The sequence below is a fragment of the Ascaphus truei genome, chromosome 17 (assembly GCF_040206685.1).
Source record: "Ascaphus truei isolate aAscTru1 chromosome 17, aAscTru1.hap1, whole genome shotgun sequence".
In the NCBI taxonomy this organism is placed as follows: domain Eukaryota; kingdom Metazoa; phylum Chordata; class Amphibia; order Anura; family Ascaphidae; genus Ascaphus; species Ascaphus truei.
In genome coordinates, this window is record NC_134499.1 from 20,418,641 (window position 1) to 20,432,549 (window position 13,909).

General features: G+C 53.7%; 1 protein-coding gene across 2 annotated transcripts in view; it reads right to left on the reverse strand.

The window, feature by feature from the left end:
• Positions 1–13,909, reverse strand: part of DNAH1 (dynein axonemal heavy chain 1) — a 111,054-nt gene that overhangs the window by 50,738 nt on the left and 46,407 nt on the right. For both annotated transcript variants that reach the window (XM_075574232.1, XM_075574233.1), the window contains exons 30-42: positions 12,367–12,472; positions 11,866–11,979; positions 11,319–11,468; positions 10,688–10,774; positions 9,985–10,171; positions 9,550–9,641; positions 9,097–9,251; positions 8,771–8,948; positions 8,327–8,521; positions 6,225–6,344; positions 5,073–5,231; positions 2,049–2,153; positions 1,164–1,304 (exon numbers count right to left, since the gene is read on the reverse strand). In XM_075574232.1, coding sequence (XP_075430347.1) covers positions 1,164–1,304; positions 2,049–2,153; positions 5,073–5,231; positions 6,225–6,344; positions 8,327–8,521; positions 8,771–8,948; positions 9,097–9,251; positions 9,550–9,641; positions 9,985–10,171; positions 10,688–10,774; positions 11,319–11,468; positions 11,866–11,979; positions 12,367–12,472 — 1,789 coding nt within the window. The remainder of the gene's footprint in view (positions 1–1,163; positions 1,305–2,048; positions 2,154–5,072; positions 5,232–6,224; positions 6,345–8,326; positions 8,522–8,770; positions 8,949–9,096; positions 9,252–9,549; positions 9,642–9,984; positions 10,172–10,687; positions 10,775–11,318; positions 11,469–11,865; positions 11,980–12,366; positions 12,473–13,909) is intronic.

Genomic DNA, 13,909 nt, shown 5'->3' on the forward strand with positions numbered 1-13,909 from the left:
TGTACTTAGTTTGTCACAAATAGCTTCTCCATTTTGGCTTTATTTTTGTTAAATAAATCATGACACGGCACGGCCACCGCAGTATCCACGCACAGCCACCGCAGTATCCACGCACAGCCACCGCAGTATCCACGCACAGCCACCGCAGTATCCACGCACAGCCACCGCAGTATCCACGCACAGCCACCACAGTATCCACGCACAGCCACCGCAGTATCCACGCACAGCCACCGCAGTATCCACGCACAGCCACCGCAGTATCCACGCACAGCCACCGCAGTATCCACGCACAGCCACCGCAGTATCCACGCACAGCCACCGCAGTATCCGTGCAAAGCCACCGCAGTATCCACGCACAGCCACCGCAGTATCCACGCACAGCCACCGCAGTATCCACGCACAGCCACCGCAGTATCCACGCACAGCCACCGCAGTATCCACGCACAGCCACCGCAGTATCCACGCACAGCCACCGCAGTATCCACGCACAGCCACCGCAGTATCCACGCACAGCCACCGCAGTATCCGTGCAAAGCCACCGCAGTATCCACGCACAGCCACCGCAGTATCCACGCACAGCCACCGCAGTATCCGTGCAAAGCCACCGCAGTATCCACGCACAGCCACCGCAGTATCCACGCACAGCCACCGCAGTATCCGTGCAAAGCCACCGCAGTATCCACGCACAGCCACCGCAGTATCCACGCACAGCCACCGCAGTATCCGTGCAAAGCCACCGCAGTATCCACGCACAGCCACCGCAGTATCCACGCACAGCCACCGCAGTATCCGTGCAAAGCCACCGCAGTATCCACGCACAGCCACCGCAGTATCCACGCACAGCCACCGCAGTATCCGTGCAAAGCCACCGCAGTATCCACGCACAGCCACCGCAGTATCCACGCACAGCCACCGCAGTATCCACGCACGGCCACCGCAGTATCCGTGCAAAGCCACCGCAGAATCCGTGCAAAGCCACCGCAGAATCAGCGCACAGCCACCGAAGAATCAGCGCACAGCCACCGCAGAATCAGCGCACAGCCACCGCAGAATCCGTGCACAGCCACCGCAGAATCAGCGCACAGCCACCGCAGAATCAGCGCACAGCCACCGCAGAATCCGTGCACAGCCACCGCCAAAAGTGGGGTTGGGTGAAAACTCACCGGCTTTTTGTTGGTCAGCAGCATCCCCAGGAGGTGAGACATGCGCACGGTGTCCAGCGTGGGGACAATAATATCCGAGTAACTAGTGTCAGGAGCCATGGAAAACGGAGCAGAAGAGGTCATCCAGTTCCTCCAGCACACCTTAACCAGACGGGATTACACAGGCATGTACACATGTGGGAGGACACGCCATGCTCTCAGTCACAGTGTGTGTACACGTGTGGGAGGACACGCCATGCTCAGTCACAGTGTCTGTACACGTGTGGGAGGACACGCCATGCTCTCAGTCAGTGTGTGTACACATGTGGGAGGACACACCATGCTCTCAGTCAGTGTGTGTACACGTGTGGGAGGACACGCCATGCTCTCAGTCAGTGTGTGTACACATGTGGGAGGACACACCATGCTCTCAGTCACAGTGTGTGTACACGTGTGGGAGGACACGCCATGCTCAGTCACAGTGTGTGTACACGTGTGGGAGGACACGCCATGCTCTCAGTCAGTGTGTGTGTACACGTGTGGGAGGACACACCATGCTCTCAGTCACAGTGTGTGTACAGTGTGGGAGGACACGCCATGCTCTCAGTCAGTGTGTGTACACGTGTGGGAGGACACGTCATGCTCTCAGTTAGTGTGTGTACACGTGTGAGAGGACACGCCATGCTCTCAGTCAGTGTGTGTACACATGTGGGAGGACATGCCATGTTCTCAGTCACACTGTGTGTACACATGTGAGGGGACACGCCATGCTCTCAGTCACAGTGTCTGTACACATGTGAGAGGACACGCCATGCTCTCAGCCAGTGTGTGTACACGTGTGAGAGGACACGCCATGCTCTCAGTCACAGTGAGAAGTTTCTCTCATTGGGGTTTGCAGCCTCCTACCTTCTTCTGCACATCCTCCTCCTCTTCCTCCACAGTGCTGCTTATTCCTGTATCATCCAACATGTAGTCATACACCAGCCCCTCCTCCGGGAACTGCATCAGTGCCTAGTGGGTGAAAAGAGAACTCAGGGCACCCAGGAGAGGGGCAGAGAGAAGGAAGGCTGATAGAAGAGAGAGAGGCAGAGAGAAGAGAGGGAGGCAGAGAGAAGAGAGGGAGGCAGAAAGAAGAGCGAGAGACTGAGCGCAAAGGAGCAGAGAGAAGAGAGAGAGAGCAGAGAGAGGAGAGGAGAGGCAGCGCAGAGAGAAGAGAGAGGCGGCGCAGAAAGAGGAGGCGCAGAGAGAGGAGAGAGATGCGGCGCAGAGAGGAGAGAGAGGCGGCGCAGAGAGAGGCGGCGCAGAGACAGGAGAGAGGCGGCACAGAGAGGGGAAAGAGGCGGCGCAGAGAGAGGAGAGAGAGGCGGCGCAAAGAGAGGGGAAAGGCGGCGCAGAGAGAGGAGAGAGAGGCGGCGCAGAGAGAGGTGAAAGAGGTGGCGCAGAGAGAGGAGAGAGAGGCGGCGTAAAGAGAGGAGAGAGAGGTGGTGCACGCGCAGAGACAGGAGAGAGGCGGCACAGAGAGGGGAAAGAGGCGGCGCAAAGAGAGGTGAAAAAGGCGGCGCAGAGAGAGGTGAAAGAGGCGGCGCAGAGAGAGGTGAAAGAGGCGGCGCAGAGAGAGGTGAAAGAGGCGGCGCAGAGAGAGGTGAAAGAGGCGGCGCAGAGAGAGGAGAGAGAGGCGGCACAGAGAGGTGAAAGAGGCGGCGCAGAGAGAGGTGAGAGAGGCGGCGCAGAGAGAGGAGAGAGGCGGCACAGAGAGGTGAAAGAGGCGGCGCAGAGAGAGGTGAGAGGTGCGGCGCAGAGAGAGGATAGAGACGTGGCGCAGAGACAGGAGAGAGACGGCGCAGAGAGGTGAAAGAGGCGGCGCAGAGCGGTGAAAGAGGAGGCGCAGAGCGGTGAAAGAGGAGGCGCAGAGCGGTGAAAGAGGAGGCGCAGAGCGGTAAGAGAGGCGGCGCAGAGAGGTGAGAGAGGCGGCGCAGAGAGGTGAAAGAGGCGGCGCAGAGAGGTGAAAGAGGCGGCGCAGAGCGGTGAAAGAGGAGGCGCAGAGCGGTAAGAGAGGCGGCGCAGAGAGGTGAGAGAGGCGGCGCAGAGAGGTGAGAGAGGAGGCGCAGAGCGGTGAGAGAGGCGGCGCAGAGAGGTGAGAGAGGCGGCGCAGAGAGGTGAGAGAGGCGGCGCAGAGAGGTGAGAGAGGAGGCGCAGAGCGGTGAGAGAGGCGGCGCAGAGAGGTGAGAGAGGCGGCGCAGAGAGGTGAGAGAGGCGGCGCAGAGACGTGAGAGAGGCGGCGCAGAACGGTGAGAGAGGCGGCGCAGAGCGGTGAGAGAGGCGGCGCAGAGAGGTGAGAGAGGCGGCGCAGAGAGGTGAGGCGTCGCAGAGAGGTGAGAGAGGCGGCGCAGAGCGGTGAGAGAGGCGGCGCAGAGCGGTGAGAGAGGCGGCGCAGAGAGGTGAGAGAGGCGGCGCAGAGCGGTGAGAGAGGCGGCGCAGAGAGGTGAGAGAGGCGGCGCAGAGCGGTGAGAGAGGCGGCGCAGAGCGGTGAGAGAGGCGGCGCAGAGAGGTGAGAGAGGCGGCGCAGAGAGGTGAGAGAGGCGGCGCAGAGCGGTGAGAGAGGCGGCGCAGAGCGGTGAGAGAGGCGGCGCAGAGAGGTGAGAGAGGCGGCGCAGAGAGGTGAGAGAGGCGGCGCAGAGCGGTGAGAGAGGCGGCGCAGAGAGGTGAGAGAGGCGGCGCAGAGAGGTGAGAGAGGCGGCGCAGAGAGGTGAGAGAGGCGGCGCAGAGAGGTGAGAGAGGCGGCGCAGAGCGGTGAGAGAGGCGGCGCAGAGAGGCGACGCAGAGAGATGAGAGAGGCGGCGCAGAGAGGTGAGAGAGGCGGCGCAGAGAGGTGAGAGAGGCGGCGCAGAGCGGTGAGAGAGGCGGCGCAGAGAGGTGAGAGAGGCGGCACAGAGAGGTGAGAGAGGCGGCGCAGAGCGGTGAGAGAGGCGGCGCAGAGAGGTGAGAGAGGCGGCGCAGAGCGGTGAGAGAGGTGGCGCAGAGAGGTGAGAGAGGCGGAGCAGAGAGGTGAGAGAGGCGGAGCAGAGAGGTGAGAGAGGCGGAGCAGAGCGGTGAGAGAGGCGGCGCAGAGAGGTGAGAGAGGCGGCGCAGAGCGGTGAGAGAGGCGGCGCAGAGCGGTGAGAGAGGCGGCGCAGAGCGGTGAGAGAGGCGGCGCAGAGAGGTGAGAGAGGCGGCGCAGAGAGGTGAGAGAGGCGGCGCAGAGCGGTGAGAGAGGCGGCGCAGAGAGGTGAGAGAGGCGGCGCAGAGAGGTGAGAGAGGCGGCGCAGAGAGGTGAGAGAGGCGGCGCAGAGAGGTGAGAGAGGCGGCGCAGAGCGGTGAGAGAGGCGGCGCAGAGAGGCGACGCAGAGAGATGAGAGAGGCGGCGCAGAGAGGTGAGAGAGGCGGCGCAGAGAGGTGAGAGAGGCGGCGCAGAGCGGTGAGAGAGGCGGCGCAGAGAGGTGAGAGAGGCGGCGCAGAGAGGTGAGAGAGGACGCGCAGAGCGGTGAGAGAGGCGGCGCAGAGAGGTGAGAGAGGCGGCGCAGAGCGGTGAGAGAGGCGGCGCAGAGAGGTGAGAGAGGCGGCGCAGTGAGAAAGACAGAGGCAGAAAGACAGAGAGGGGTAGAGAGAAGAGACAAAGACTGAGAGCAGACAATGAGAGGAAGAGAGACAGAGAAGAGAGAGGCAGAACAAAGAGAAGAGAAACTAAGACCCATATTTGCTAAGCGGTGCTATCAAAACACATTCAGTTGAACGGACTGAAGGATATCTCATGGCATAGCTTAGTAAATATGGGCCTTTGTGCATAGAAACAGACACTTAGAGCACTGAGATGATGCACTCATAGTGTGTCTTTGCCCATTATATAGAACACAGAGAGACAGTCACTGTTACCAGTCATGGACATCTTGGTACCTGCTCAGCTCTCATTCTGTCTCTCAGCCACGTGCTAAACAGGAAACGACTGTCTGCGTCTCCGGTGATTCCTAAACTCCAGATCAGAGAGAAGAAGAACCAGGGTTCCAGCAGCTCCATGATACGACTCAGCTTCTCCGGTGACATACTCCTCTGCCCCTGGGAAGCATTAATACGTGACGGGACACCCCATATCAGCATCAAAACACCAGCTTCTCCTGAAACACTTTCACTCCGTATACCACCATAACTGCCTATAACACCGTCAATCAATATCACACGTCATTAACAGTGTTACTCCTTACAACAGCGTCCCCTATAACACATCATTAACACCATCGCTACCTATAACACCGTCGCTCCCTAAAACGCTAGAACAAAAAATATTGTGCGGGGCCTAGTGCTAATGATACAGTGCTTGCAAATATTTGCAGGTGTTGCTAATGCAAATCAATATAGAAACATCATTACATTAAATAGAAAAACTTGAACAATGTCTCTTATTAATACAGACGTGACCAATGTCCTTTTTTTAAATGCTCAATTGCCCCATTTCTGATGTTAGGATCAACGTGATACTCGGCATATGAAATGAAAAAACACATACCAAACATAGTATAATATTTGACAAAGTGCCGGTAGGGCACGAAACGTGTCAGAGTGATCCTCCACGAGGAATTTGTTACTATTTTTGTATGTCCAGATGACTGAATAAAGCTACGTTTTAGTGACCCAGCCGTTTCAGCTACTTTTTCGGCAGATTCACACAAGCTGTGCATGGCGCTTTCTCCCGGTTGGGAGGTTCCTATATCTCTGTAAACAATGACACTAAGTTTGAAGCAGGGGAACCTGGTTAAATTCCCAGTGTCAGCTTCTTGTGACATTGGGCAAGTCACTTTATATCCCTGTGCCTCAGGCACCAAAATCATAGATTGTAAGCTCTACGGGGCAGGGACTGTGTTTGTAACAATCCTATGTGGGAGAAAAGCGCTACATGAAATAAAGTTATTATTATTATCCTGTAATCACTCCCTATAACACTGTACCTTTCCTTATAACACCGTGTCTCCCTATAACAATGTAATTCCATATCCCGTCGTAACCCCCTATAACACCGACGCTCTCCGTCACTTCCTTGTAACTTTGCTGTACCTCTCTGGGAATAAAGGGTTGAAAGAAGCATTCCAGCAGGTTAAGAAGACTCCTAACCAGGTTACTATCAGTGGAGGTGATGACTTCCCTCACCGAGCTGCGCACAAACGTGATGGAATCCTGCAGGAAATAAGAGCTCTGATTAATGGCTGTGCCCTTCTGCTGCCGTAACACAGGGAAACTGGCGCAGCGCTGATTAATGGCTGTGCCCTTCTGCTGCCGTAACACAGGGAGACTGGCAGAGCGCTGGTTAATGGCTGTGCCCTTCTGCTGCTGTAACACAGGGAGACTGGCGCAGCGCTGATTAATAGCGGTGCCCTTCTGCTGCTGTAACACAGGGAGACTGGCGCAGCGCTGATTAATAGCTGTGCCCTTCTGCTGCTGTAACACAGGGAGACTGGCACAGCGCTGATTAATAGCTGTGCCCTTCTGCTGCCGTAACACAGGGAGACTGGCACAGCGCTGGTTAATAGCTGTGCCCTTCTGCTGCCGTAACACAGGGAGACTGGCAGAGCGCTGGTTAATGGTTGTGCCCTTCTGCTGCCGTAACACAGGGAGACTGGCAGAGCACTGGTTAATGGCTGTGCCCTTCTGCTGCTGTAACACAGGGAGACTGGCGCAGCGCTGATTAATAGCGGTGCCCTTCTGCTGCTGTAACACAGGGTGACTGGCACAGCGCTGATTAATAGCGGTGCCCTTCTGCTGCCGTAACACAGGTAGACTGGCAGAGCGCTGGTTAATGGCTGTGCCCTTCAGCTGCCGTAACACAGGGAGACTGGCGCAGCGCTGATTAATGGCTGTGCCCTTCAGCTGCCGTAACACAGGGAGACTGGCAGAGCGCTGGTTAATGGCTGTGCCCTTCTGCTGCTGTAACACAGGGAGACTGGCGCAGCGCTGATTAATAGCGGTGCCCTTCTGCTGCTGTAACACAGGGAGACTGGCGCAGCGCTGATTAATAGCTGTGCCCTTCTGCTGCTGTAACACAGGGAGACTGGCACAGCGCTGATTAATAGCTGTGCCCTTCTGCTGCCGTAACACAGGGAGACTGGCACAGCGCTGGTTAATAGCTGTGCCCTTCTGCTGCCGTAACACAGGGAGACTGGCAGAGCGCTGGTTAATGGTTGTGCCCTTCTGCTGCCGTAACACAGGGAGACTGGCAGAGCACTGGTTAATGGCTGTGCCCTTCTGCTGCTGTAACACAGGGAGACTGGCGCAGCGCTGATTAATAGCGGTGCCCTTCTGCTGCTGTAACACAGGGTGACTGGCACAGCGCTGATTAATAGCGGTGCCCTTCTGCTGCTGTAACACAGGGAGACTGGCGCAGCGCTGATTAATGGCTGTGCCCTTCTGCTGCTGTAACACAGGGTGACTGGCACAGCGCTGATTAATAGCGGTGCCCTTCTGCTGCCGTAACACAGGTAGACTGGCAGAGCGCTGGTTAATGGCTGTGCCCTTCAGCTGCCGTAACACAGGGAGACTGGCGCAGCGCTGATTAATGGCTGTGCCCTTCAGCTGCCGTAACACAGGGAGACTGGCAGAGCGCTGGTTAATGGCTGTGCCCTTCAGCTGCTGTAACACAGGGAGACTGGCGCAGCGCTGATTAATAGCTGTGCCCTTCAGCTGCTGTAAAACAGGGAGACTGGCGCAGTGATGATTAATAGCTGTGCCCTTCAGCTGCCGTAACACAGGGAGACTGGCGCAGCGCTGATTAATAGCTGTGCCCTTCTGCTGCCATAACACAGGGAGACTGGCGCAGCGCTGATTAATGGCTGTGCCCTTCTGCTGCTGTAACACAGGGAGACTGGCGCAGCGCTGATTAATAGCTGTGCCCTTCAGCTGCCGTAACACAGGGAGAAAGAAAGATTGGCGTAGTGATAAATACTCTTAGGAGATGCTGTAAGAGATGCCTGGGGGTTTGGGCATATTACATGAGGTGCTGGACTGTTCACATATTACAGGTGATATCTACTGTATGTATTGGGGATGTTAACATTGGATGGCAGCCATGGGTCAGGTGACCTCCATGGACTGGTTATAGTGCCAGTGTTAGGGCATATCCAGATAGTAGCAGAGTGCTCTTCAATTTAAAGAAGCTCTCTCACCTGCAAGTAGCGGGATAACAGACACTCCAACTGGTCTGTATAGGGTTTAATGACAGCTGGGACGCAGCGGAGCCAACACTCTGTGAAGGGTGTCAGTCCAAGGATACTGGGTTCCAGATACACCATCCCACAGCGGGAAACAGTAGCTGGTGATGCCACTGCTAGATCCTGCACCTCAAACATCATGGTCATTTCCTGGTATGGAGAATACAGAACATGCTTTTGCAGTTTACAAGACAGAGCAGCGTTTGGGGTGCAGTTTACAAGGCAGAGCAGCGTTTGGGGTGCAGTTTACAAGGCAGTGCAGGGTTTGGGTGCAGTTTTCTAGTAAAGCAGATACTTTAGGAATGCAGGGGTCAAATTGGTGTGTTTTGGGAGTGACAGATTGCAAGAGGGGAGGTTTAGGGTGCGGTTTATAAGATTGGCAAGAGTTTGGGGCAGTACCTCTGTAAGTTTAATGATCTCCCCAGAGCTGAGGCACAGTTTCTTGTTGTCATCCAGCACAGTGTTCATATTCTCAATCCAAACAGCATCTACTGGTCCGTCAAACATGTACCACTTCTTGTCAGAATCAGTGGATGTGGCTCCCGCTCTGATAAGTGAGGAGAGAATACCATCTGTCCTACAAAGTCAAATAAATCAGAAGTGTCACTGCCGAGCATGGACTTTATCTGTGTTAATGTGGAACTGTGTGTTGCCTATGAGAATGTTGATAATAAATCAATGGCTTTGGGATACAGTAATAAGTGAAGGTCCCAGAACATACTTACCACTCATGTGTCAGTAAGTCAAATTCCCCATACAGCTGACCCATAGTGATGGACTTGGGATTTAGGATGTAAAAGTGAACAGCCTCATATGTCCCACCGCTGACTGACGGGAGTCCACTGAGAGATGTCATGGCGGCAGCCAGAACCTTGTAACACTGAGAAAACACAACAAAATACGCATAGCAACACATCAGGCAGATTCAAGACAACACAATTCAGACATCAGAAACACAACAATCACAGTTAAACCAGAACTGTGTGTATACAACAGTAACACTACAAGCACTCATAAGGCATATTTGACACACAGACACACACACCAGAGACACATTAAACATTAAGACACACGAGACACAACACATTTATATACCAACACCTGAGATACACATTAATAATACACACACCGACAACTCAAACATGACACACACTAACACACCTGTCCTAATGTCTCACCTGTGATTTCCCAGAGCCTGTAGGCCCCACAAGCATCAGGCCATGTCGTACCACTGTGGTCTCATACAGCTGGATGCATTTTGTCACGAAGCCTGGGAAGAGAAGGGATAAATTATCTGCAGCTCTGACATCTTGGCCTTCATGTTTACAGACACGTGGTTGGGCACTGGTGTTCAAGGGAAGGAAAGAACTGCTCTGGTGCTGTTACGAGACTCACACTGAGTTGCACAGTATAACTCAGAGAGCACCCACCAACCCAATAAACATAGATCACAACTTAATACCATAGAGAACTACTGTCCCCCAGATCTCAAGTCCTTTTTCAGAGCCTCAAGATCTAAGCGCCCTGCAAGATCAGAGGCCATACAGAGCTGACGTAATGGAGAGTCTTCTGACAGGAGACACAGAAAGCATGCGTACTTCAAGGTGTCTCACCATTCACATCCTTCAGATTTTTCTGAGCACATGTGCTGCGGATTGCCTTCTCCAGGCTGCCGTAATCTACATGTTCCTCCTGAATTCGCGGGAACAGGTCAGACACAATGCCATTGAAGAGCTTCAGGTCATCCAGTAAGAACTTGGGCACATTGACGTCACGGATAGCCCTAAGGCAAATCAGCTCCTATACAGACACAAAGATACGAAGAGGCTGATCCTATATGTGCTAAAGTGGCCGATCAAGACGTTTTCGGACTAAATTCTCCATTGACTTCAACTGAGAATTTCGTCCGAAAACAGCGCAATCTGCACATATAGAATCAGCCCCTAAGAATTCTCCATCTCCTTCCGGGGTCAGACGTGGTCAGTGCCGAGGGCTACCTGGCCAAGGGAGTTTAGGATGGATGTATGAGCGCGGGTTACTGGATGGAAAGTTGCTGAGAATCAGTGTATCATCATGTAGGAACTCAGAAATATTCACACCGACATCACGTGTAGCTCCTACAGAGAACGCAAACACATGGTAATTCACCTCCAGATAGAGAGCTCAAAGGGGCACCTGGTTCAAGATAGCGGGCCACTTAGGGGTCAACTCCCTCCCGAAATGGGACATGTCACACATCCCTAAAGAGATCTCAATACAGGGTGACCTCCTAAAGTACAGGGTGAGGACGTCATTCTTAAAGTGCCATAGACTTACCTCGTTCATAGTTGGATTTTCTCTCTTCAAGTTCCCAGCCGCAGAGATCACAGTTTTCACAGCTCTCATTCCAAAGTCATAGTGATCCTATCAAGAAAAAACACAGGGGGTCATAGAGAGGGAATCAGAGAGGGGGTCAGAGAAGGGGTCAGAGAAGGGAGCAGAGAAGGGAGCAGAGAAGGGAGCAGAGAAGGGAAGAAAAGGGGGGTATCAGACGTGGGTCAGTGAGTGGAAGATGAATCAGTGTGTGGGAGGGAGGCCATGAGTGGAAGGGGAGCCATGAGTGGGAGGAGAGGGCACTGATTTAGAGGGGGGGCAGTGAGTGGAAGGTGGGTCAGTGAGTGGAAGGTGGGTCAATGAGTGGAAGGTGGGTCAGTGAGTGGAAGGTGGGTCAGTGAGTGGAAGGTGGGTCAGTGAGTGGAAGGTGGGACAGTGAGTGGAAGGTGGGTCAGTGAGTGGGAGGTGGGTCAGTGAGTGGAAGGTGGGTCAGTGAGTGGAAGGTGGGTCAGTGAGTGGAAGGTGGGTCAGTGAGTGGAAGGTGGGTCAGTGAGTGGAAGGTGGGTCAGTGAGTGGAAGGTGGGTCAGTGAGTGGAAGGTGGGTCAGTGAGTGGAAGGTGGGTCAGTGAGTCACCTGGGAGCTGAGTTGCTCAGACGATAGTTTGAAAGTGGTAGTAATTTTCTTTGCCAGGACCTTGGCATTGTTGAAGCCAAATGAATAGAGAGAAATCTCAGCGATCATAGCGTAATCAGGCACCATCATTGCAACCGGGCGGAAAAGAGCCTAGAGGAAAACAGGGCATATATAGGGTATATTTAGTTACAAGCATACAGATGCACAACAGACACAAGGACACAAAACACACATAGATACACAATGACAAACAGAGCCACAAGAACATACACACAGACAAAGATACGAGGACACACAGACACCACTAGAGACTCACATATCCACAATACAGGCACAAGGACAGACAGCAGACACAGTAGAGACACAAGGACACACAGCAGAGACACAAGGACCCACAGATACACAGCAGAGATACAAAGATACACAGCAGAGATGCAAGAATACACAGAGACACAAGGAATTACAGAGACACAAGGACATAGAGACAAAAGGACACACAGACACACAGTAGAGATACAGTGACACACAGCACAGACACAAGGTTGACCTTTAGGTTATCGGGTAATTCAGTGCGACCAGCATAGCCGGGGTTCATTGTAATAAATACAGCACATGTAGACACCAAAGGAATCTCTACTCCTTCAAACATGAAGCGATCCACCTGAAGAGAATAAGGCAGTGATAATAGTGCAGGCACGAGCGACGGAGCACAAGGATTCGCGCGTGCCTGTCGCCTGAACTATCCGTGAACTCTGATCGGGAGGCGTGGCCGTGACGTCACCAGGCTGGCTCGCCCGCATTGGTTGAACCGCTCATGTGATGCGCCGTTGCGCGAAAAAACGAAATAATTTGTCTCTTCGCACTATGGCCGGCCTGATAGAGGTACTGTATTTTGTTTGCGCCGGACGCACTATAAACGAAGCCTAAGAGAGGCGATCAGAGAGACAGAAGAAAGGAAGGAAAGAAAGCAGGACACACACTGCAGGGATAACACAAAGGTACACAATGCAGCAATCCTGAGAAGGGAATTATATTAGAAAAGACTCACTCGCTGCTGCTGCGCCTTCTGAATCGTGGTGATCTGCTGGGCGACCACGGAAAGCACCTCAATGTCAATGCGGTTAAACTCATCAAAGCAAGCCCAGGCCCCGGAGCTGTGCGTACAGAGATACAGAAAGCACCTCAATGTCAATGCGGTTAAACTCATCAAAGCAAGCCCAGGCCCCGGAGCTGTGCGTACAGAGATACAGAAAGCACCTCAATGTCAATGCGGTTAAACTCATCAAAGCAAGCCCAGGCTGCGGAGCTGTGCGTACAGAGACATAGAAAGCACCTCAATGTCAATGCGGTTAAATTCATCAAAGCAAGCCCAGGCCCCGGAGCTGTGCGTACAGAGATACAGAAAGCACCTCAATGTCAATGCGGTTAAACTCATCAAAGCAAGCCCAGGCTGCGGAGCTGTGCGTACAGAGACACAGAAAGCACCTCAATGTCAATGCGGTTAAACTCATCAAAGCAAGCCCAGGCTCCAGAGCTGCGCGTACAGAGACACAGAAAGCACCTCAATGTCAATGCGGTTAAACTCATCAAAGCAAGCCCAGGCCCCGGAGCTGTGCGTACAGAAACACAGAAAGCACCTCAATGTCAATGCGATTAAACTCATCAAAGCAAGCCCAGGCCCCGGAGCTGTGCGTACAGAGATACAGAAAGCACCTCAATGTCAATGCGGTTAAACTCATCAAAGCAAGCCCAGGCTGCGGAGCTGTGCGTACAGAGACACAGAAAGCACCTCAATGTCAATGCGATTAAACTCATCAAAGCAAGCCCAGGCCCCGGAGCTGTGCGTACAGAGACACAGAAAGCACCTCAATGTCAATGCGGTTAAACTCATCAAAGCAAGCCCAGGCCCCGGAGCTGTGCGTACAGAGACACAGAAAGCACCTCAATGTCAATGCGATTAAACTCATCAAAGCAAGCCCAGGCCCCGGAGCTGTGCGTACAGAGATACAGAAAGCACCTCAATGTCAATGCGGTTAAACTCATCAAAGCAAGCCCAGGCTCCGGAGCTGTGCGTACAGAGACACAGAAAGCACCTCAATGTCAATGCGATTAAACTCATCACATCAAGCCCAGGCTCCGGAGCTGTGCATACAGAGACACAGGAAGCACCTCAATGTCAATGCGGTTAAACTCATCAAAGCAAGCCCAGGCCCCGGAGCTGTGCGTACAGAGACACAGGAAGCACCTCAATGTCAATGCGGTTAAACTCATCAAAGCAAGCCCAGGCTCCGGAGCTGTGCGTACAGAGACACAGAAAGCACCTCAATGTCAATGCGATTAAACTCATCAAAGCAAGCCCAGGCCCCGGAGCTGTGCGTACAGAAACACAGAAAGCACCTCAATGTCAATGTGGTTAAATTCATCAATGCAAGCCCAGGCCCCGGAGCTGTGCGTACAGAAACACAGAAAGCACCTCAATGTCAATGTGGTTAAATTCATCAAAGCAAGCCCAGGCTCCGGAGCTGTGCGTACAGAGACACAGAAAGCACCTCAATGTCAATGCGATTAAACTCATCAAAGCAAGCCCAGGC